The following is a 24,263-nucleotide window of genomic DNA, read 5'->3' on the forward strand; positions in this document are numbered from 1 at the left end:
TGAATATAACCTATTAATATCCAAATATTTAAAATTTGTAATGAAAGTTGACTTGAAACTATTAATGGGCTATCTAAAGATTTTTATGCAATTATATTACTTATAAGTCAAAACATCAATAATAATGTTAATTATACTGACCAAAACTTGAACTCCTACCAATACTACCACAATGAACTCCAAATTCTCTTCATGAGAATGACCCAATTGTTCTTTCAACATTTGTAAGAGATCCGAAATAACCTCCAACCTTTGATTCAACAATTCAACTCTTTGATTTATTTCCAAATAACCTCTTGTTGCTTGATAAATAGGTTCCAAATGAGGTTCGGCCCACATCAATTCTGGTGAATCTAGTACTGATCCATGTAAATTTATATTTATTCTTAAGATGAATAATTCACCTATTGATTTCATTATTTCGTCTCTTGTCATTTCAACTTTACCTGTTTGTGCTATTTGTTGCGGTATATCCTGAGTGTCCTCTATGGTATTGTCTACTAATTCTTCGAATAATGATATTTTAACAGATTGAGCTAATGCATGAGATATGGATAATTTTAACATGTAATTATCATCATCCCTCAAAGTTATAAAATCATTATAAATTCTTGGTTGATATGATTTCGTGATATAGTAATTGAATTCCTCAATTTGAATATCTTCTTCTGATAATTTTTCACTCTCGAATTTTGCTAAATCACTCAAAAAAGAAATCTCTTCCTTTTGAGTGTAACCCCACATTATGACTACACCATACTCAAATATGAAGATATCTGATTTCTTTCCAATATCTATTTCACCACCTTCATCTGCTAATCGTATTAATTTATGTCCATCTTCTTCCTCGTTATTATTACCATTACTATCACCTCTCCAATCTTTATATTCGAAAGGTGTATATAGACATTCATCAAATAATTTTGGGCTTGTACTATGGATTCTTTTTCTGTCTTTCAACCATCTTAATAAGTCCTTCATTTTATAGGAAGCACAAGTGCAATAGGCTGTAACTCTTGGTAATAAATCTCGATGCAGTTTCCCCAATGTTTCAGCATCTTTTCTCGCAGTTGAGTCAGTGATCATTTTAGCTTGGGAATACACTCTCGTACGTCTTTTACTTCTTGTTTCATCGTCATCATCTTCGTCATCATCATCATCGTCATCGCCAGCGTTGACTTGATCATTGTTATTTATGCTATGGAAATCTGGATCTTCGGGTAACAATTTTAATTTTTGAGAAGTTCTACTAGTCCTCTGTAAGCCAATCTTATTTGAGTTTGAAATTTTTGAATGGATTTTAGTTGATGATGTCGAATTCGTATTATTTAAAGATTTTGGTGGTAAACGATTTGGAATTAATGCTTTTGTTTTGACTGTATTTTCAGCACTATTGCTAGGGTTCAGTTTGGATGAGGAGGATGTAGCTGGAGAGAGTGCATTTTCTGAGGTTCCTTGTTGAGATAGTAGGGGAGTTTTATCAGTGTCTTCATTAGTGGACATCTTATTGCTAATTTGAAAGTTATTCCAATTGTGTTTTAAATTTTAAAAATAAGTGATCTTGCAAATAACTGTACTTGATTTTCAACTCTCCTTGTACATCGAAAGACTAACTTGAGAATGGACAAAGACTTGTCTAGGAAGTATTGCACTAATTTTGCTTTCTTCTCTTATGTTGTTCTTTGGCTTAATATTTCTCAGTCTAAAATAAAACCGTTTTGAAGTACAATAAGCGTTTTTGTGTAATAAAAATATAATAGTTATTCTATGAAGAGATGATTTATTAACAGAGTTCAATAAACTAAATTTAGTATATTTAAAACTACTAATTAAAGGCATTCATACAAGAAATATAAAGACCAAATAAAAAGGAAGAAGAGATTTTTAAATCTAAATGAAATAGTAAATAAAGAAGTATAATCATGCCGAAGAATAAAACAACTGAATCAAGTAGAAGACATGGTTTCGTCTCATTTAAAGAAAGGGTTGATTCAATCAAAATAGAACCAAGTAAAAGATTAAATAAACGAGTATATGATGATGTTGAATCTTCACATACTCTCTCAACTTTGGAACATTGGCAAGAATTAAATTTATCAGGAACTTTCACAGGTTTAATAGATGATATAATAGATTCGTGTCAGTCATTACCACAAGTTATCCATCATAAAGATAAAATATATGAAGCAATATACGAAGCAATTAAATCAAACGATATACATTCACTACAACCATTATTTGAAGTACTTAGTCAGTTTATTCACGATTTGGGACCAGATTTTTTACCATATTATCCAAAAACTTTGAATTTAATAAGCGAAATAGTATTAACAGTTAATCCAAATGATCTTCAAAATAGTCGAAATTCATCGAATGCATTAGACTGGGCATTTAGTACATTAGCATTTACATTCAAATACTTGGTGAAATATTTGACAGAAGACTTAATACCAACATTTCTGGAGTTAATACCTTTATTGAAATTAACGAATAAACAATATATTTCCAGATTTTGTGCAGAATCGCTATCATTTTTAGTCAGAAAGCTGAGTCCAGATGTGGTTAGAAGTTTCATACGATATGCATTGTATGATCAAGTTGATGCAATCATGACTAATGCAAATTACTTGGAATCAATCAAAATAATATTCAGTGAGTCAATGAAAAATACAAAAGGTACTTTCCACACAAAGTCTAGGACAATTCTTACAATAATATTGGATTGTGTTATCAATGAAATACACACAGAGGCTCAACTGAAAATTGTCAGTCTACTTTCGGATATATTATTGGACGTGCTACACCACGGAGAAGCAGAAGCTTGTGAAAGCTTCTATAATTTAATTTCAGAAGAATTAAGTAGACTAATACAGGAAAATCAAGATGAAGTTGTGCTATTGATGAGTTGTCAAATTCTTTCCACCCTTTGTTTCACCGATTCGGGGAAAAAAGTCTCAAATTGGAGTAAAATTTTACAATTGATTGATCAAATTATTGTGCTTATGCAAACTAAGGAGTCAATCTCAATAGAACTAAATGAATCCATTGTCTATTTATTACTGGTTGTTTTTAGAAATGTTCCAACGCAGGCATTAATAAAGTATCAAAAGCGTTTCATTGATAACATCATGGTCATCAATAATGGTGCTGGATTCTTACCATTCATGTTTTCAGGATTAAACAACAAGTATTCGAAACTATCAGAATTTGGCATAAACCTGTACATACAAGATTACATGAATAAATTTAGTGATGACGAGGAGGTGTTTAAAAGAGAGGCATTTTTCCTCGAAATTTCAAAAGAAACAAAATTTAGTTTTCCTAATTCAACTGCTAACAAATTAGTTGGAACCCTTTTGGATGATATTGAGCATCAAAGGTTTTTTGATATTTCATGGAAATTGATATTAATTAAACATTCCAAAAACATAAAAGTTGATGAAACTATTTTGAGCAAACTTTTGTTTGAATCACCAGACACAACCTTAGGTAATGAGCTTGTGTGTCTCACCATGTACCTTTTGATGCCAATTTTAACATCGTCATCCCACATTTTAAATGAAATGGTTGAATTTTTTGTGAATAATTTCAAAAGATTCCAAAAGTCCAAAAGTTTCCTACCAGCATTATCAGAATTAATTAAACTTTCCGAAAATTCAAAGATTTTTATGGACAACGTTTTAAATTGTCTTTTACTACCGAGTCATCAATCAAAGTCAGATGCTATTGAGTTGATAGAACTTATACTAAGGTTAAATAATGAGGCTGTATCGGAGACTCTATCACAAATAAAAATAATAGAAGAAATTCCATTGTCACTACATACTGGAAGAGATCTCACATTGAGGATCAGAAATTTAGCAAACAGCTTTCAAAAAGAAATAAGTCCATCAAAATTCGATAAAATATTGATCTCAAAATACTTTTTTGGATTATTGTCTAATAAATTTCAACCAAGTTGGAAAGCCGTTTTTGAAGCTTTGCCAACAATATCAAGCTCATGTAAATCAGAATTATGGGAGAATGCTTATACACTTTTAACTATGGATTACTATAATGAGACATCAACCAATGGTTTTGAGGACGAAAAGTTTTCAAATTTGATAGACTGGCAACCCCAAAGTACTAAATTGATACAAAATTTTGAATTTTATGAAACCAACTATTTGGGTCCATTCAGGAATATCAATGCCTCGATCTCAAATTTATGTAATGCTGCTTGCAATGGAAATTCATTCGAAGTCATGTTACGCTCTAATGTTCTACATGCTTTACAAGCTTCCCCAGACATAGTCAATCAATCTGAATTAGTTGATTTATTCTTAGGTCAAGGTCAAAATAGCGAGAATTTTCAAAACTGGTCCAAGAATGACAAAAATGATTCTCTAGTTTTGATATCAAAATTGAAGAATTTAAGAAAGTTGAAAGATAGTGAGAAATTGTATGCAAGAATGTTATCACTTTTGTCCAGTTCATATTCGAAAGTTCAGCAATTATCGCTAGATGTCATATTTGCATTTCATGACCCGATAATCAACAAATATAGAGATAACTTAAAAAATTTATTGGATGATGTAACTTTTAGTGATGAAATATCAAAATTTACTGATTTAAACAGCCCATTTGAAATTGAGGATAAATCACATATCATGCCATTAGTGATTAGAATATTATTTGGGAAAGTACAAGGTAAACCTTCAAGTAAGAGTAAATTAGGTTATAGAAATGCTGCATTGTCAAGTTTACCAAATTTCAATGACGCGGATATCATCTCATTCATAAATATAGGTTCAGAGAAATTGAATTATGAAGATTATTTTGAAGGAAGAGCTCCTTTGGCGAGCTTGGGTTTGGTTAAAGGTGAGTTGAACAAAATTACTGGTTATATGAATTTACTTCATCAAATGTACGAACTTTTGAGTAAAAATTATGCATCTGTTTTGTCTGTTACAATTGAACCATTGATTTATTCATTATTAGCTGCTCAAAATAGACTAGATTGTTCATCGGACATTGTGGCTGATGTTGAGGAAAAAGACGATGAGGAAATTGTTGGTGTCAAAATGGCAAAAAGTATAAGACTGATTGGTATGAGAAATTTAAAAGAATTGTTCACGATTTTAGGTCCAGACTTTAATTGGAAGAATTACGTCCAAGTTATTTCGAATAATTTAATACAACCACGTTTAAATAATTTTGCAAATGAAAACTCCCAGCAACCGTCGGCGGCATTACTTTTGATATGCTCATGGATAAATCAATTTAATACATTACCATTCCTTTTCGCTAATGATTTTGAACCTGTTAAAGCTGTGTTGTCTATCTTGGAAAAGAAAGATGCAAAAGAATCTGTTGTCTCCGAAGTTTTGGATTTCGCGATAAAAGCGCTAGAGAAGAAAAATGAATCAAATGATGATTATTACACATTACTAGCAATTGTTGTTGATTCTTTATTACAAACATTACCTATTACCATTGATCGTATTTATAACCGTGATGTTGGGTCGAAAGCAATCAGAATTTTATTATTGATGATTGAAGGAGAATACATAGATACAAATGAGTCAAAACTGGTCTTAATAAACTCATTGACTTTTGCACTCGAGAAAAGTAATCAACACATTGATCTCAAAGATAAAGCAAATATCCTTATATCATTGTCATCTTTGATCGGGTCCTATGAATGTTCATTTGAAGATATTGAACCGTTATACCTTGCTTGTTCCAAACTTTTAAGAATATTTCCAACTAGAGAAATTCGTGAGACTTTGTCAACTTTATTTGTTTCCTTTGGTCTTAAATTTCATGAATTGAAATTAGTGTCTGAATTAATTTCTGATTTAAATGCATACACCACAAGAATGAGTGAGTATGATTTTGAAAAACGATTAAATGCGTTTAAATTGATTAATGAAGAATATTACAAGTCTTTTGATGTATTACAATGGACTCCCTTAGTCAATGCTGGTTTGTTTTTCATCAATGATCCTACAGAATTAGTTATTAGAGAAAATGCCACTTTCATGTTGAAAAGATTTGTAGACTGTTATAACTCAAAAACAACTTTTGAGGAAGCTGCTCCATACATACATTTGTTGAAAGATACAATTTTACCAATACTTAGAGTCGGTTTGAGGAAAGAAAATGAAGATATTCAAAGCGAATATGTATCACTATTAGAGTATATTGTGCAAGAAGATAAATTCTTTAATGAATTAAGTGATATGCAGATATTAATCGGTGATGATGAAGACGAAGAGCTGCAATTTTTCAAAAATATAAATCATATTCAATTACATTTACGTCAAAGATCAATACGAAGATTATTAGAACATCGAGGCAAATTGAATGATAATAGTATATCTCATTATATATTACCGTTACTTGAAAAATATGCTGTTTCCAAGGAAGAGAAATTCAGGAACATTGGTCTTGAATCATTAGAGGCTATTAAAGTTTTGGCAGAATCTGTTAGTTGGAATCAATACAAAGCAATTTTTAAACGATATATAAGTGGGCTAAAACTAGAAACGGATGTTTTGAGACAGAAAGTTAACCTAATAGTAGCAATATCAACTGTTTTGAAAGAGTTGAAGATGTTGTCAATGCAAGATGAGTTTGATAAATTTGTTTTGATGGAAATTCTACCAACACTCACAAAAATTTTGCAAGTGCGTGATGACAATACAATAGTTGCAAGAGCCCCATTAGCTGAAGCTGCCATTAATTTAATAATGTGTATCACACCTGAAAAAATCAATGATGAATTACCCAAAGTCTTAACCAATTTGTGTCAAGTTATGAGGTCAAGATCAGAAGAGTTGAGAGATGCTGTAAGAAAGACTCTAGGTAAAATTACTACATCATTAGGTTCTCATTATTTAATATTCATTTTAAAAGAATTGCAGACTGCATTATCAAGAGGTTCTCAAATTCATGTTTTAAGTTTCACTACGAATTATTTGTTACAATGTTTATCAAAAGAGTTGAAGCATGGGGATTTGAATGAATCAGTGCCATTAGTTATGAATGTTGTGATGGAAGATATATTTGGTGCTGCTGGTCAAGAAAAGGACGCGGATGGTTATACTAGTAAGATGAAGGAAGTTAAATTTAAAAAAAGTTTTGATACATGTGAAATTTTAGCATCAAATATAACTTTGAATGAATTTGGTGAATTGATTGCACCTATTAGATTATTATTAAAAGAAGTTGTCAATCATAAAGTTCAAGTTAAATTAGATGAAGTTTTGAGGAAACTATCGATGGGTTTACATCATAATGTTGATGCATCGAATGTGAAGATTTTACATTTATGTTATGAAATTTTCATGATGTCAATTGATAATGAAGAAGAGAAAGAAAAATTGATCAGTGCTACAGAAGCTCACTTCTTGACTGTTTTGGACAGGAAAGTTAAGACACACATTGATAAATCTATTTACAAACAAACTATGCAAAAACTTTCGTTGGAATTATTAAGAACTGCGATATCACGTCATGAACTGTTATTAAATACGTCAAATATGAAAGGATTTATTCCATTATTAACTACTGCTATATATTCAGAAAATGAAGGTGTCATTTTGGCTTCATTAAAAGTACTATCAATAGTTGTGAGATTACCATTTGACGAAGAAACTCAAAACATTTTAAAAACTTGTGTTAGAAAAGCATTAATTATTATAAAAGATTCACCCACTACAAATTCAGATATAGTCCAATCTGCTTTAAAGTTTTTAGCTACAACTATAAAACACAACCCAAAAGTAGTATTGAAAGAATCAGCAATAAGTTATGTTTTGAGTAGAATTCAACCAGATTTGGAAGAGCCAAATAGACAAGGATTAGCTTTTCAATTTTTAAAAGCTGTCGTTTCTCAACATTTAATGTTGCCTGAGATTTATGATATTATGGAAAGTGTCTCGAAATTAATGATTGTTAATCATACAAAAGAAATTAGAGATATGTCAAGATCAGTTTATTTTCAATTTCTCATGGAGTATGATCAAAGTAAAGGCAGGTTAGAGAAACAATTTAAGTTTTTGGTGAATAATTTGTCATATCCGACTGAAGAAGGAAGACAATCAGTTATGGAGTTAATTCATTTGATTATCATGAAAGCTGGTAAAGACTTATTAGAAAAATTGAATTCTTCGTTTTTTATAGCCTTGTCCAATGTGTTGATAATGGATAGTTCAGCAAGATCAAGAGAGATGGCTAGTTCGTTGTTGATAAATTTGATGAAAAAGGTTAAAAATATTAAATTTATGGAAGATTATTGTTCCGGTTGGTTGAAACAGTCAAAGGTTTTATTGAAAAGATGTGGATTCCAAATTTACAAATTGATCATATCTGTGTTTGGGTATAAGCATAACGAACAATTAAATAAATTGGTTTTAGACAATATTCAAGCAATTTTGAAAGATGCTCAATTTTCTGATGAAGGAAATGACGTTGAATGGGAATTAATTTATTCTGCCCTTTCTGCTTTCAGTTCAATTGCATCCGATGTGAAGGACCAAACATTCGAGGCTAAATTTCAAACTATCTGGGTCTCGATAATTGATTGTTTGTTGTATCCACATTCATGGATTAGACTCATCTGTTGTAAGTTAATTTCAATCCCGCTCGCAAATTTAGACAAGAGTAAAATTAAAGGCGCTCAATTAGAATTAATAATGATCAAGTTGATTCATCAATTGAGAACTCCCTCGTTATCTGAAGAATTGGGGAATGTTTGTATCAAAAATTTGGTGTTCATTGCGATAAAATGGGAAGCTAATGACACATACATTGAAAATGAATCAAATGATAAGATACATGCAAACGACTTTTTGGTGAATAAAATATGTGGTGTAATAAAACAAGAGAATTTTCAATCAATTATTGCTAAAAAAATGTCAATTAAGTTTTTGAATTTATTTTTACAAGTCATAAGTGGTTCTAAATCAATAAAAATTTCAGAAAAGATAATAGCAGCATTATATAATTTCACTGATTCAGAATACGCTAGAACTATGGAAAGTGATGAATTGACGAATTTATCATTAGAAACTTTAAACTTAATTAAAGAAAAAATAGGTATAACTGAATACACTTCATTATTTGCTAAAATTAAACAAGAAGTAGATGCAAGAAGGAGAAGTAGAAAAGCTAAAAAGGCTCAATTAACTTTGAATGCTCCCGTTATAGCTGCTAAAAGGAATTTCAAAAAGCATGAAAGGTTTAGAGAGAAAAGGAAAAACGAACGTGATGAAAATGGATATTATAAAAGTAAGAAAAAAAGAGTGATTTAAAATGTATGTAGCACATCACTTTTTTATTTATAATTAATACAATTTTGAAATTAAGGTTTTACTCTTCATTGATAGTTTCGTTTACTATTGACTCATTTGGCAATGATGGTTCAATTGGAGCTTCTGGTTCATTGAATTCTGGTAATTCCAATGCCCCTTCCTCTTCTTCTTTGAAAATAGTAAAATCAGCCTCCTCTGGTTGCTCTAACTTCTGTCGTTTAACATCTCTTTCTTCATCATCTTCATTTCCTTCTTCCTCTTTGGTCTGATCATGTTCAGTATTTTCATTTTGTCCGTTTCCTTCATCTAGGTTATTTTGAAGTGATTGCTCCTCTAGTTCTTTCTTTTCGTTGTATTCTGTCATTTCCCTTTGATATCTTAATTTGTCATCCTCATAAAGTTTATAGAAAGGTTTTCTATCCTCTTCATTCAAATTTTTCCATGCTTCGGTCATTAATTTTGATAAGTCTTTGTTATTATTTGATTCATCATTTTTTAATTTTTCTTTTTCTTGTTCACAAAATAGCAAATATGCATTTGTCGGCCTTTTGGGTAAATCTGGATCTCTATTATTCTTGTTTGAGGAGTTTTGGTTTCCATTAGTGGAAGATGATTGATTAGGTGATGATGATGATTTTGTACTTTTCTTACTTGACGATTTTTTACTATTGCTTCCAGTTCCCCCACTACTTGACCCTAATGATCCGTTTTTGGAGTTTTTAACTATTGATTCATCTAAAATATTTGGAGTTGGTGGACCTGCCATTTCTTCAAAATGTACTATTCCATCAGGTAAATGTTGTGATCTTTCTTCTAATCTTTCCATTAGTATTGCATATTCTAATCTTAATCTTCTTATACTTGATTGGGTTCTACTATATGCTATAGTTGCTATTTCATTGCTTTCTTCCACTTCCTTTATTCTCTTTTGAAGGTCTTTACATTTTTGTTTAAATCTATCTTCTATAGTTGGTGGTTAGTATAAAGTTTGACAAAATTTCTCGTGGTTACCATTTAAAACTTTGAACATACCCTCACTTTCTCCAGGATTCTGAGTCTTCATCTTGATTTATTCCATATACTTGTTTGGCTATCAATTGAATTTTAGAGTTACGAAATTCTCTTTGTTAGACCATTGACATTTTTCATGCATGTCAAATTTTTTTGTTAAAACTCCGTTTCGCGAAATTGAAATTGTAATATTAATGTTTCAATACTACAAAGAACTGAACGACAACGATAGTTCAGTAATTTCGTTTCAAAAATTGTTTTGGTTAGATAGTCAGCATAAAGGTTGGTCTTACAGAACTCCACTTTCGGTACAATTTGCGATTAGCTTCACATTTGTTCAAATTTTCTACTCCATGTCTTTTATCTTTCTATCCAATATTCCAATCAATTGCTTGAATAATTCAGACACAGAACATTAGAAAACATTCGGTACTATCATTGATTCTCTTCCGAAGGTCGAAAGATAGATAACTACCTTTTCATTGCGAAGACGATATTGAAGTCAAGAATGTAACTTGTAACTACATGATTAGAAAAACGTGACTCAAGTTCCGACGGAATAAACGCTTTTTTGTTATAAACTTCATAGTTAAATTTAAAGTTTGCGTTTCAAAGTTGACTTTACAACACAATTTGTAAAACCAACACCAACGATATAAATAAGTAACATTTAGTCATTTACATTATTTATTCTTTTTTCTACAATTTATAAAATAAGCAAAAGTTCAGTTTCAATTGTTGCAATCATTGAAGACTAAGCTCAATTATTAACAACAAAAGCAAAATAGCTGTCATTCACTAGACATACTTCAACTTAAAAGCTAAATAACGGATACATCATGACTCAAGAACAAATTTCAGTATGTGTATTTTGTGGATCTTCATTTGGTAAAGATCCCAAATATGAAGAAAACGCTAGAAAATTAGGAGAAACAATTGGATCAAAAAATTGGGGATTGGTTTATGGAGGAGGATCTACCGGTTTAATGGGAGCAGTAGCTAATGGTTGTTCTAGCTCTGGTGGGGATGTTGTTGGTATCATTCCAAAAGCTTTGATTTCAAGAGAAAGAAAGGATGAAATTGATACAAGTAATGATGAATCAGATTCATTAAATGCTAAATTAAAAGAAAGTATAAATAATCATGATGGATCTACACCTATTCCTGATTCAACCAAGTATGGTAAAACTATTTTAGTTAATGATATGCATACAAGAAAAAAATTAATGGGTCAAAAAACAAACAGAACATTTATTGCATTACCTGGTGGATTTGGAACCCTTGAAGAAATTTTGGAGATTATAACTTGGAAACAGTTATCAATTCATAACAAACAAGTTATTTTATTTAATATTGATGGATTTTATGATAATTTCTTAAAGTTTATAAATGATTGTGTTTCAAATCAATTCATTTCTCCACAAAATGGAAAAATTATTGAAGTAGCTACTACTGTAGAAGAAGTAATTGAATTGGTCGAAAACTATACACCTACTAAGGGAACTTTCAATTTGAATTGGGATACTACTTAGATCATATTGCTAAATTTGTAGGTTAGAGCATCTTTAAGCATTGTGCGTTTTTTTAGAAAGGTTTCGGAGTTTCTGAACAAGTTTGTTTGATTTTCGTAGAGTTTATAAGTATTTCAATAATAGAACTAATTAATCAATTTTGAACTCTATTCAATGTTTTTGGAAATCTATTTAACCTTCAGTTTGAACTAGGATTGAGTTTGACTATAATAACGTCACTTGTAACGGTTCTAATCATAGATCCGTCCAATTTCCTATTTGGTAATAAAATGGTTAAGCGCGCTGTTCAGTAATATCAAATTTTTACAGTTAATAATATCATGTTCTATCAAATATTCTATTAAATTATAAATATTAAAATGTAGTAAATAAAAACTAAGACGTAATAAAGAAATAGAAGAGAAAAGATCACCTTGAGTTCGATTAACAATGTGTATCTTATATGCAAGCATGAAATTTTAGACCTTAATTTCATTTAATGAGGATTGTGAGCTTGTTCATCATCTTCATCTGAAATTTGAAATAAATCATGAAACTCATCTTTTGGAATTTCAATCTCTGATAAATAACCTGTAGATACATCATATATCATTCCCCAAACTTCGATTTTACCTTCTTTCAAAGCAGAACTTGCACTTGGATGTCTTTTTAAAGCAATTACAGAATTTATAATGTTTAACTCTGCTAATTTTTTAGCTTTCAATTTTGGTTGATCATTATATTGATTTAATGTTTTCAAGTTTACAGCTCTTATTTGTCTTATTGGATTTAACCATAAATCTAAGACACCTCCAATTTTTTTACTACTCAATGAAGCCCATATTCCACCACAATCAGTATGACCACAAACAATAATTTTTTTAACTTTTAAAACATCAATTGCAAATTGTATAACACCTTGAGAACTTATATCATTTGAATTTACTATATTTGCAATATTTCTATGAACAAATATTTCTCCAGGTAAAGTTGCTAAACATTGTTCTCCAGCTCGTGAATCACTACAACCTATCCATAAGGTATGAGGTGATTGACCTTTACTATTTAAATCAAATATTTGATCATTGTGATTGTGTTTTATAGAATCAATATAAAATTTATTATTATTTAAATAATCTTGTATTGTTGATTCTGGTGATAATGTGAATGGGAAATTAGAATGTTGTTTTACTTCTCTCTTAAGATTAGGTTTAATTTCTTCTTCTGTTGGAGTGGTTGATTCTGATTTTGATAACAATTCTTTTTCTATATCTTTAAAATTTGAATCCGCTTGTTCTTGAAGATATTGTAATATATTTTCTCTTCCCATATTTATAGTTGTATTATGAAATGCTTTGGTTTGTGGTCTTTGTTCAAACAATATGCTAGTTGATTTGATTTTGGTAGTTGTGGAGTTAGATAATGATAAAAATATATTAAGCAGCAGTTTATTATGCTTTAATATGAAACGAGTTTGACACCACAATGTTTATCAAATTTTTGTTTATTGTTAAATTAAATATTAATGATTTTGATAAGTGAATGATTGCAAAATTTACAAAGTTGCTGCTTACTTGGAAATTTAATGTAAAATTCAATGAGTTTTATAAATATTTGATTGAAATCATAGATCTAAATATTCGTTTCGATTTTAGGTCTAACAACTCTAACCAAAAAAAAATTTTGTTGAATCCATAGTTTCTATTTAATTTAGTATTAAATTGTTTTCTGTTGTGTATTATGATTAAAGATGTAATATTGGTGATGTCACCTTTTTTTTAATATAGATTGCAAAAAGATTACAACTATAACGAAATCTTAGATTTTGTGTCATTTTCAAAGTTTAAATTCTTTTTTAAAAAAATTGAATCATCTTCAATACAGAATAAAGGAAGTAACAAGGGTACAAAATTAATTGAAAAATTCTTGAAATTGTTTATATTTGAATGCAATGTTCTGAATGAAAAAGAGAGGTAAGAGTTTGAAGGTGAGTTCTAAAAAATTCAACTTCGCTCTGAAATATCTCCTAAGATAGATTTCGCTTCAACAGTTTCAAATGTGATTTGATTTGACAAGCACAGCTAAACTTAATTGCGAATTTTCCGGACTGATCTGAATAGGAATTCTACTCCTTCGAATTACCAAATATTTGGTCATTCTAATGTTTCGGTCATTATCAGTTCAACATAACTTGATCCAAATTCTGAATCGACACCCTTAATAAGGTTACTTTGGATTTCAGAATATCTGAAGCCTTTGAAAAGAACGTACTAGTTGAGTAGCTCCATCTTTGCTTCACTTTCAATATAACCTTCGTTTGAGATCATTGGCAACTTACAATCTTGAAATTTTCAAAATTTTTTTGCCAAAATATGTAATTTCAAAATCAAGTTTTTACAAATAGATAGACATGAGCGCCACATTTTGTACGTCATATAAGTAGACATCGTCAAGAACTTATTACATACTTCATGCAATTGATGGTTTAGGCTCAAATGACTTGTAACAAAGTTATTGCCATACACATCCTTACCGCAATACATTATTTTTAGTCGTGCGATTACCAGACTCAAGTCAAAAATTAAGTTGATGTTTTAGACCAATTATTTGCAACAAAACTCGTTTTCACCAATTTGACTCTTGAAAACAAACATTCTCTCAAATTTGTTGCATTCAGTAAAAAGCCAGAGTGAAATTCCAATTTATGAAGTAAAAAACCAAGCTTTAAAGTTTTTGTATGAGGCACAAATCGAGCAAAACCGATTTTTTTAATGACGGCCTAACAATTGTAGAATCACAAATAAGTTGTGTTTGATGATTTGAGGAGGATCCTAATGTCATTATTAACCGACGGTGAGGAACTAATGATCAAAGCACCAAAACTAATTTTGTTGTGCTAAAAAATCGATATTTTTCAAAAATTATCAGGTCTGTATCGACGAATTCTCTATTTTTGGGTCATTTTCATCAAAATTGGACTACATTTGAAACAGCTATACAACAATCAAAAACGATCCGATTCTCCAAAAACTTATTATACAGTGCTATTTAGCACTTACTTAACAGCTGAAAGCAGTTTTTTTTCAATTTCTGTAAAAAATTGTTGATAAAATCGAGCTGAAAAATGAAGGTTTTTGAGAACATGTATTGGTCCCGCTGGACAACGTCAAACGATCCATTATCATCACAACAAAGCATCACCAATTTTGTATTTCGATTAAAAATGGATTTGGAGACCAACAGAATAAGCAGAGTTGTTACTTTGAATAAAATTAGAGGATCATATAATTCTAAACGTACGGCTCTTTGACTCAAGAAATTTGGGAGACAAGCGGTAACTAGCCTGACAAGTCCTCTTGCAACGAATAACAGATTATTAGTTTTTATATTAATGACGCAATACTTAATGAATTTATTTATCTAAAACATCAGCATCGTATCTGGTTTTGAACCATTGGATGGTATCGTCTTTATTAGTTTTATGATTGTTACCAACAGTTGATCTAACTCTCTTTCTTCTTGTTACTCTGACACCGGCTCTTCCCATGACAACGTAGAAATCCATACCGTAAATTCCAATAGAAGGATCATATTTAATACCTAAATCAATATGTTCATCAATACCGAAACCGAAGTTACCAGTAGCGGAAAAGTTTCTGTTTCTTAATTGATATTCTTTAACTTTTAATCCTCTTTCTAAAATTTCTTCAGCTTTTGGACCTCTGATAGTAACATGTACGGCAATTTTTTCATTTCTTCTAATACCGAATGTTCTGACTGTGTATCTTGCTTTTGATTGGACTGGGGTTTGACCTGATAATTGTTCTAAAACTTTTGATGCTCTGGTTAATCTATCACCTGATTCACCAACACAAATGTTTAAAACTAATTTTTCAATACGTAATTCACGCATTGGGTTTTGAGATTTGGAAGACTAAAAAGAATGAGTTAGTATTCTTGGTCCATTTATTACATTTTCAATGAAAAAGTGATATCATAAAATCCATGGATAAAGACTTCCGTTTCGAAAACTTAATTATAGTTCAATTCGGTTGATATTGATGTGCATTGATCTACCTCAATAATTTTTTATGGTTTTAGAACAATCATCTGGAATATCTGAATCTAAATTCTTTCACTATTTAAAAGTATTTTCAATCGTAAATGAAAAGCTGAGGGTCGAATAATGATGCATGACTTGATCCTAGTTTTGATAAATTTTGATGATGACTTCCTTCACTTCAAGTTGTCTTTTCGACTCCCAATATGCATTTTTAGTACTCTATCAACACTTATTCATCCAAAATGTTCGCCATGTTGAATGTGATCTTGAACATACCATTGTTGTTTATTGATTTTATGTAGTATATGTGGATGATTAAGTTCACGACAAAGCTCTCTACTTCATAGATGGAAATAATTTTTCACTAGTAATAATCGCTTGTTGGACTACACAAAACTAGGAAAATCACCAAGGTTTACAGCCCTAAACAACACGTGATAGTCTTTGTTACATTGCTACCAAAGTATAACTTACCGTAAATGGATAGCTGAAACATTACACAAAAAACTTGTTAATCTGAAACAAGATGCTTTGTTTGTGTCAAGATCGAATATGTAGATTCGTACAAATTAATATCACCAGCTCAAATTTGGCTCTAGCTTTCTTACAATCTGTGTTGCAAACAGTCAAAAATTTTAGTATCGTTCTTTTTTTTTGATTAATATTTCCTCAATGATGGATATTTTCAATTAAACAATCGAAAGTTTATTCAGCATAAACTCACATCTGGATTATAAATCTTCTGCACGTTGTATGTAGAATGGTATAAAAATATGTGCTAAGTAATTAAGGAATAATAGAAACAAACAAGACGGCACCGTAATTGTCCAATTACGACTAAGAGATTTATGCCCACACAAATCGGTCTTTTTTTGAACTAAGTTACTAATAGCTATCAAGTTTTTGATTTTGAATTGTTGTTAATACATTTTCCATTGAGGTACATTAATTGCAAAGGGCTTTGAAGGTGATGGACTCGTCAGTCTGAAAACAGACTTTAATGAGTTGAAAGTACCTCCATGAGAGCCTGATGTTCACTGCAAACTAATAATGATACTTGAGTGCAAGCAAAAGAAGCTATCAAATCGAACTCATAGGCAATTAAACGCTATTCATTAGACAGATAAAGCAGAAAAATGGAAGTATAAAGGGCTTAGCATGACTCACGAACTAAACAAAATATGCTGTTATAACAGCATTGATAGTTCATTGTGCCACATATGAGTGAACCAACAAACTGTTTTTAGTTGATGCATGAAAGATTATGTTCATATTAAGTCGTCATAATGGAAACATTACAGTATTTACATTCACAAATTTGGGAAATAGTTTCCAAGTTTTCTTTAAGAATAAATTGAGTCGTGAAAGAAAAAGCCCGGCAAGATCTAATATTTAAATTTTTGAACATTTGATATACACACGATGAAAACTATCAACCTTCAACATTAACAAACGAGTGCTCTTTAGCTTTTACTTCCCAGAACAATTCACCAACGTTGTAATTACCATGATATGTCCAACCTTCTTCATTCACATGATACAAATTAACCGACCCACCAGAATAAGCATCCCTATGAGTTGCCGCTAATATACTTCTTTTACCCAAATACAAAGCTTCTTCAACAGTCAAATCCCATTTATATTCAGAATCTAAAACTCCATAAGCGAAAGTTTGACCTGAACCAACACAAAACAAATCTCCCTTTAACCTTGTACCATCTGAATCCACGTAATATATGGTTGGGCCTTCTTTTCTTGTATGACCACACACCATTGTACCCATACTTAATCCCATTCCTTTATAAGAATACACTAGATTACTTAAAATCTTTGAAGCTGATGCAACTGAAATTCTTTCTTTTTCTCTTAATTCGTGTAATCTACATTGTGTACCTAACCAAGTTTCCCAAAATTGACAATCTGCTGCACCCCCTGCCATTGTACCAAGTAACATTGGATTGATCCTTATCACTTTATTAACAGTTTGTGAAGCAATCCAATTACCGGCTGTTGCTCTGGAATCAACTGCGACTATGATTCCTCCTTGAAAACGGAATGCCAAGGTTGTAGTACCATGAGCAATTTTTATTTTACAGTCAGGGTTTTGTGAATCATCAGTATGTGCTCTCAAAAAATCGGTTGGTTGTGAAATTGGTGGTATGGAAATTGATGGAGCCAAGTTTAATGATTGATTGGATGTACGTGATGTATTGATTGAATTGATTTCATTTAAGATGTCGTTATTTTGTAAGTTCGTATATTTTTGAGCTATAGAATTCATTGATATTACAGATGTGACTAGTATTGATGGTTGTGTATGATATTGATAATGATTGATAAAGGTTGGTAAATGCTTTTAATATTCGCCATGTTTTATTGTATTAGTTATATTTTTGTTCGCCACTATATTTTGATGTCAGAACCTTTTGTCGGAAAAAAAGAGTTTAAGACAAATGTTTTTTCAGTTATCATAGTCATCTTTGCAACATCTTGATTCAAACACTTTTAAATTTGTCATTATTTGATTGTGACGGACTTTGCAGATCAAACATTAGCACTTCGTGTTTTGATAAATATATAATCCAGGTTTGCCTCTTGTTAAAGGTGAAAGTGGGAATTTAAAAGGATCGCATTTCATTGAGGAATATCACTTCTCTAACAACTTTAGAGATCAAAGAACAACTTAATAAAGTTTACAATGGTATGATCGTTATTTTAAATTTTTGTTTAAACAACTCAATACTAACTATGAAATAGGCAGGAATCAAAAAGAAGTCTTCTTTAAGGGACAAATCGCAGCGTAAATCACAGCTATCGTCAAAAATATCAGAATTCAAAGAAGCACAATTGAGCCATATACCTAGGAGTGAAACAAAACCTAATTTAAATCCACTTTTAAAACTAGCGAAGACCACGAAAAAGCAAAAACAAGCTGAGAAAAGTGATAAATTTATAAAAACTTTAGTCAATAAAGTCACATTCAATACTAGTGGTAATATTAGTAAATCTTCATTACGTCGACAAAAGAAGAAAGAAAAAGAGCAGTTAAAACCTAAAATGAATGAGTTGCTAAATAATTTACCAATAAACAATGACATACTCAATACAGATCAAAATACAAAACCAAAAGTCACCAAAATCGTCAATAAAAGTTTGACAAATGACAATAAACAGTTTTTAGATGATAGGAAGTCTAATTTGAATAAACCGAACCCAATAAAAGCTACAGGTCATAAACAGATCATGAAGGAGGAGAGTAAAAACTTTTATGACGTATTGAAGAATCCACAGTTTAGAAGTTCACCTTTTGATGCCTTAAAAAGTGCAATTAAGCAAAACATGGATTAATCGATCTACTTAAGGTCTATCCTTCAATTTACAGAAGATCATACTCTGAAATTTGTTGAGTCATTTTTAATTAAATAGTATGTTAAATTATGTTGATTTATCTCATAAAATGGTTATAGATTGTATAATTGAAATGCATACAACTTAATATAAATTTGTGACACAATAAATCCGATGTCTAAAAAATTATAAATCCGCTACTGCATTAACAATATTCAAAAGAAAGTGACGCGTCTAGAATTTATTTTTGATTTGATTCTTTACGTGATTACCATTTTTTATCAACACCAGAGTTGTCCTTTGCGATTTTGCTTCTTGCACCAGACGTGTAGTCTCATACTGTTTAAAAGTTGAGTGAGAATTAAAATCAAAGTTTACATTTGGTTGGATAAGACAGCAAAATGACAACAGCAGCAATCGAAGTAACCTCTTCTGATGAAGAGAATTTAAATGATACAACAGCAAATACAAGCGTTAGCAGTCTTGAAGAGTTAATCAAAAGCCAACAGAAGGACGGTCAACAAAGTAACGAAGAACAAGAAGAATTCAACCAACTTTCTAAATCGGATAAATTCAATAGGTTGAATATTTTGATTGAAAAATCACAAGTATATTCACAAATTATTGCCGACAATATCCTTCAGTCTAGTTTGAATCAGAAAGAAGAAACTCAAAAAGAAACTAAGCTGTCACCATCAAAGAAGAAAAGAAAAACTAATGATTTTACAAAAAAGTCTAGAATCAGTAATGATACGGCAACAGCAAGGGCAGCGCTTGAAAAAGCACAAACGACTCATTCAATATCTCAACCTGCTTTAGTTTCTGGTGGTCAGTTAAAAGATTATCAGTTAGATGGTTTAGAGTGGTTAGTTACTTTATATCAAAACGGTTTAAATGGTATACTAGCTGATGAAATGGGTTTAGGTAAAACATTACAATGCATTTCTTTTCTTGCTTATCTAATTGGGAACGGATTGAATGGTCCATTTTTGATAGTTGTACCATTACTGACATTATCCAACTGGTATAATGAAATAAAAAGATTTACGCCTGATGTGAATGTACTCATGTATACAGGTATAAAACAAGATAGAGCCAATATAGACTTAAACCAGTACAAAAATTATATAATTTTGACTTCATATGAGATTTCAATTAAGGATTACAATAAGTTTGCTAATATCTCATGGGAATATTTAATTGTCGATGAAGGTCATAGATTGAAAAATAGTCAATGTTTATTGATTAGGTTTTTGAAAAAATTAGAGGTTAAAAATAGATTGTTGTTAACTGGTACTCCGTTACAAAACAATTTAAATGAATTATGGTCATTACTTAATTTTATTTTACCTGATATCTTCCACGATTTAGAATTATTTCAGCAATGGTTTAACTTCGATCAATTAACCAACTATGAGCAAGACGAAGAGGATGAAAAAACCAAGAAATTAATTAAGTTGAATATTCAAGAGACATTGATCAAAAATTTACATACTATATTGAAACCATTTATTTTGAGAAGATTAAAACGTGATGTTGTTAAAGATTTACCACCTAAGAAAGAGTACTTGATCCACATACCATTAAGTGAATTGCAAAAGAAGATATATCGTGATGCATTGAACCACAATTTGCAAAAAGGGTTAATAGAGTCAAATTTGAAGGAATTTCTTGAATATAATCATAAAAAGTTGTTTGAAAATTATGATGTTGACAACTTCTTAAAGAGTGTGAATGAATTTAAACCTAAAAAAAGAGGAAGAGTCGATTATTCTGAAGCTCTTTCGGATGATGAATTTGACGATTCAGCAGCTTCCATTCTTTACGGTGATCATAATCAAAAACCTAAAATTAGTTATGAAGATGCATTAAAGCAAGCAAAAAAAATATCAAATGTTAAGGAAAAGCAAGAGTTTTTAATCAATCATATTTATAGACAAATTATTAATCATGTCAACCACTTGAAATTACAATCTTTGAAGCTAGTTCAATTAAGAAACATTTGTAATTCACCATATTTATATTATGAGCCTTTCCCTATTGATGGATCCAAAGATAATGAGTTTATTGAGAAGTTAGTTCAAAATTCGTGTAAGATTAAAGCTTTAAGTCAAATTTTACCTAAGTTGTTGAAGAATGGTAATAAATGTCTTATATTTTGTCAATTCACAAGGGTTATGGATTTGGTTCAAGATTGGTTAATTTCGGAAAATATAAAAACTTGTAGATTGGATGGTTCTACATCTCAAATGGAAAGACAAGATCAAATTAATGAGTTCAATAAGAAAAATTCATCCTTCAAAGTTTTCCTTTTATCAACTAGAGCTGGTGGATTAGGTATAAATTTAACTGCTGCAGATACTGTTATCTTATTTGATAGTGATTGGAATCCTCAGATGGATTTACAAGCAATTGATAGAGTTCATAGAATTGGTCAAACAAAACCAGTTAAGATTTATAGATTTGTTGTTAGGAATTCGATTGAAGAAATCTTATTAACTAAATCAAGTTCTAAAAGATTTTTGGAAAAATTAGTTATACAAATGGGAGGATTTCAATTTGATAAATTAAAGAAAGCTTTCAAAAATGGTGAAGAAAAAGATGATGATAATGATGAGGATATGAGTGTTAGTGAATTAATAGAATTGAGTAAACATAATTTTTTACAAAATAATAATAAAGAAAAGAATGATCAAGATCATGAGAAAACTAATGACACACTTTTAACTCCTTTGGAATACAAGGAATTGTTTGATAGATCAGATGAATGTTATAGGAAAATTGCTGATGAAAAATTTGATAATATTACTGTGTTTGAAACTACAAACAATTCAGAAAGCTAGAAAGGGAAAAGAAAATGAGAATAGTTATTTTGTTCCTCTAAATAGATGTTTATTAATTGTACTATAGTCTTGCAATTGAGCTTTTATATTTTTCAAATGCCATATATTGATACAAGTTTGTCTCTCCAACGAATAGCATTCCACAAAGCACTATAACTCCATGTTAACTCTTTTGCACCTTGCATGAACCCAGTATATCTGTTAAATTGTTCTGACATGTTACCTGTTTCTTTATTTGAATGTCTTTTTACTACTTCTAAAAACGAATCACCGTACTTGAATAAATTTGTTATTGTTTCATTGAAATCGATTGAATTGTATTTAAGAATTATATCTTTTGAATACTGCTTATTGGTTTCATAGTTTTTTATGAAAGGTTTATAAAATTCATAATTTAGTTCATTTATCTCCAAATTCAATTTAAATTTATGTAGATTAAAAATTAATTGATATATTAATTCGCCTGCTGTCGAAGTAGCCAAGAACCATGGATTACCTTCTGATGTTTCATGTCCATCATAAATATCTTCCGGATATCTTCCTAGTCCACATCCAATTATTGACGCACTATCATTATCTTTGGGTTGATTTGGATTATGATTTATAGTATATCTATTTTGCATATCATCTATCAAAAATTTTAATGAATTTAAAACATAAGTATTATTAACTTGAAAAGGGATTCTAAAACTTTGTAAATCATGGATATTATTAAAAGAATATTTTTCAAGAAAATCAAGTTCATGAGTATGAATCACACCTAATGTTGTTGCAATATCTAAACCTCCTCTTTCTCCACTTATTAGAAGTGATGGGATCTCAACAATATGATGTTTTTCATGATTAATAAAATTAAAATCGTTATTAATATTGGATTTTAATTTATAAAACGTCGATAAAAGATCACTTAAAAACGTTTCATCAACTCCTTCTATCTTATCTTTATAATAGTCAAACCATACAAAACCTAATTGTAAAGCTTTTAATTGAACCATTTCTGTATAAAAATGTATTGAATCAACTTCTTCCCATAAATCAAATCCTTTCTGATCCCAGTACTTTATGACATATTCTAAATCAGGTTTTATAATTTCATTAAATACAAAAGTGCGATTTTTAAGTTTCTGATCATCAAATTCTGTTTCAGTTTGATTTAAATAATGTATAAATTCTAATATTGTAATTGATCGTAACGCAGGACCATCCCTTTGTGGTCTTCCCCAATTTTCATCAAATGCTGTCATATCAACATTGAACTTTGGCTCTCCTAATCCACTTAAATCTTCAAAAGTCCCCAGTCTATTGGGTAGTCTTTGTAAATAATAATTATGTATTATATATAATTCCACAATCTCTTTGATTTTTTTATTTAATATAGAATTAACATCAGTGTTGGGTATAATTGAATTATAATAATCTTGAATATAAAAAATCAATGTCTTTATCGATAAAGCAGAATCCCTTGTCCATTGATAATAATAGTTGGGATCTGATGTTGATGGCGAGGCAACTATGGCTCCATTAGGTAATATATTTTTTATTATTGAATGAATTGTATTTGATCTTTGAAAGTTTAACCAATCCGTGAAACTTGTTTCGTCTGTAACTTGTTTCAAAAATTGGAAACTTTTGAACTGAGATGCGTTGAGTGTCCGTGATACGTATTGATAGATGTTGTTGAAGATTTGACTTATTGGAGTTAAATCATAATTGCTGACTAGATCAATTGCTAAAACCAGGTGGAAATTGAGACATATTGTAATAAATAGAATTGACAAGTCAAATCTCATATCAACATGTGGTTAATTCTAGTAGTTATGATTCAAATTATATTAGGTAGTTGAATTTTTATTTTTGGAAAAGAATCGTTGTTGAATCTTAGAATTCTCCATACTTTGTATTTAAGTTGGTAACACAAAATGTGTGCTTCTGTGACATAATTTAATTTACGACAACTTTATATTATATGCAGTACCTAGGAGATAAGATAAGCGAGTTTCCGAAATTATTCTCATTATGGTAACAATCACTGTCTACAGTATTATCTTGATTACAGTATAATCTTGATTGATATCGTCTTATTGAAATTGGTTGCTGTTATCTTTTGATAATTTTTATTGCCTAAATTACTATAGTTTAAAAACAACAAAACAACATCAATGGTTATGAACCGGTAAGTTGAAGGAAA

The 24,263-nt window shown here is 30.3% G+C and overlaps 10 protein-coding genes across 10 annotated transcripts; 4 read left to right on the forward strand and 6 right to left on the reverse strand. All coding sequences in view use genetic code 12, as the record gives it.

The window, feature by feature from the left end:
* Positions 1 to 96: 96 nt before the first annotated feature.
* On the reverse strand, positions 97 to 1,503 carry KGF55_005270 (uncharacterized protein; the record flags this gene model as incomplete). The annotated part of the gene is made up of 1 exon (XM_051760265.1): positions 97 to 1,503. The coding sequence occupies one exon, from the start codon at positions 1,501 to 1,503 to the stop codon at positions 97 to 99; it is 1,407 nt and encodes a 468-aa protein (XP_051612082.1).
* A 419-nt stretch (positions 1,504 to 1,922) lies between these two features.
* Positions 1,923 to 9,299, forward strand: UTP20 (Utp20p; the record flags this gene model as incomplete). Its single annotated transcript, XM_051760266.1, has 1 exon — positions 1,923 to 9,299. The coding sequence occupies one exon, from the start codon at positions 1,923 to 1,925 to the stop codon at positions 9,297 to 9,299; it is 7,377 nt and encodes a 2,458-aa protein (XP_051612083.1).
* A 58-nt stretch (positions 9,300 to 9,357) lies between these two features.
* KGF55_005272 (uncharacterized protein) lies at positions 9,358 to 10,362 on the reverse strand (the record flags this gene model as incomplete). Its single annotated transcript, XM_051760267.1, has 2 exons — positions 9,358 to 10,262; positions 10,332 to 10,362. 2 exons carry the CDS (start codon positions 10,360 to 10,362, stop codon positions 9,358 to 9,360), a joined length of 936 nt encoding a protein of 311 aa, XP_051612084.1.
* A 787-nt stretch (positions 10,363 to 11,149) lies between these two features.
* KGF55_005273 (uncharacterized protein) lies at positions 11,150 to 11,842 on the forward strand (the record flags this gene model as incomplete). Its single annotated transcript, XM_051760268.1, has 1 exon — positions 11,150 to 11,842. The coding sequence occupies one exon, from the start codon at positions 11,150 to 11,152 to the stop codon at positions 11,840 to 11,842; it is 693 nt and encodes a 230-aa protein (XP_051612085.1).
* Positions 11,843 to 12,317: 475 nt separating this feature from the next.
* Positions 12,318 to 13,151, reverse strand: NCE103 (carbonate dehydratase; the record flags this gene model as incomplete). Its single annotated transcript, XM_051760269.1, has 1 exon — positions 12,318 to 13,151. The coding sequence occupies one exon, from the start codon at positions 13,149 to 13,151 to the stop codon at positions 12,318 to 12,320; it is 834 nt and encodes a 277-aa protein (XP_051612086.1).
* A 2,082-nt stretch (positions 13,152 to 15,233) lies between these two features.
* Positions 15,234 to 16,163, reverse strand: RPL11 (60S ribosomal protein uL5; the record flags this gene model as incomplete). The annotated part of the gene is made up of 2 exons (XM_051760270.1): positions 15,234 to 15,755; positions 16,161 to 16,163. 2 exons carry the CDS (start codon positions 16,161 to 16,163, stop codon positions 15,234 to 15,236), a joined length of 525 nt encoding a protein of 174 aa, XP_051612087.1.
* A 1,153-nt stretch (positions 16,164 to 17,316) lies between these two features.
* On the reverse strand, positions 17,317 to 18,165 carry PRE2 (proteasome core particle subunit beta 5; the record flags this gene model as incomplete). The annotated part of the gene is made up of 1 exon (XM_051760271.1): positions 17,317 to 18,165. The coding sequence occupies one exon, from the start codon at positions 18,163 to 18,165 to the stop codon at positions 17,317 to 17,319; it is 849 nt and encodes a 282-aa protein (XP_051612088.1).
* A 417-nt stretch (positions 18,166 to 18,582) lies between these two features.
* KGF55_005277 (uncharacterized protein) lies at positions 18,583 to 19,232 on the forward strand (the record flags this gene model as incomplete). The annotated part of the gene is made up of 2 exons (XM_051760273.1): positions 18,583 to 18,585; positions 18,642 to 19,232. The coding sequence occupies 2 exons, from the start codon at positions 18,583 to 18,585 to the stop codon at positions 19,230 to 19,232; spliced, it is 594 nt and encodes a 197-aa protein (XP_051612089.1).
* Positions 19,233 to 19,633: 401 nt separating this feature from the next.
* Positions 19,634 to 22,075, forward strand: KGF55_005278 (putative ATPase; the record flags this gene model as incomplete). Its single annotated transcript, XM_051760274.1, has 1 exon — positions 19,634 to 22,075. One exon carries the CDS (start codon positions 19,634 to 19,636, stop codon positions 22,073 to 22,075), a length of 2,442 nt encoding a protein of 813 aa, XP_051612090.1.
* Positions 22,076 to 22,167: 92 nt separating this feature from the next.
* On the reverse strand, positions 22,168 to 23,865 carry SGA1 (glucan 1,4-alpha-glucosidase; the record flags this gene model as incomplete). Its single annotated transcript, XM_051760275.1, has 1 exon — positions 22,168 to 23,865. One exon carries the CDS (start codon positions 23,863 to 23,865, stop codon positions 22,168 to 22,170), a length of 1,698 nt encoding a protein of 565 aa, XP_051612091.1.
* Positions 23,866 to 24,263: the final 398 nt, after the last annotated feature.

The sequence above is a fragment of the Candida pseudojiufengensis genome (genome assembly GCF_024610245.1).
Source record: "Candida pseudojiufengensis strain CBS 10847 chromosome Unknown scaffold26, whole genome shotgun sequence".
Lineage (NCBI taxonomy): Eukaryota > Fungi > Ascomycota > Pichiomycetes > Serinales > Debaryomycetaceae > Lodderomyces > Lodderomyces pseudojiufengensis.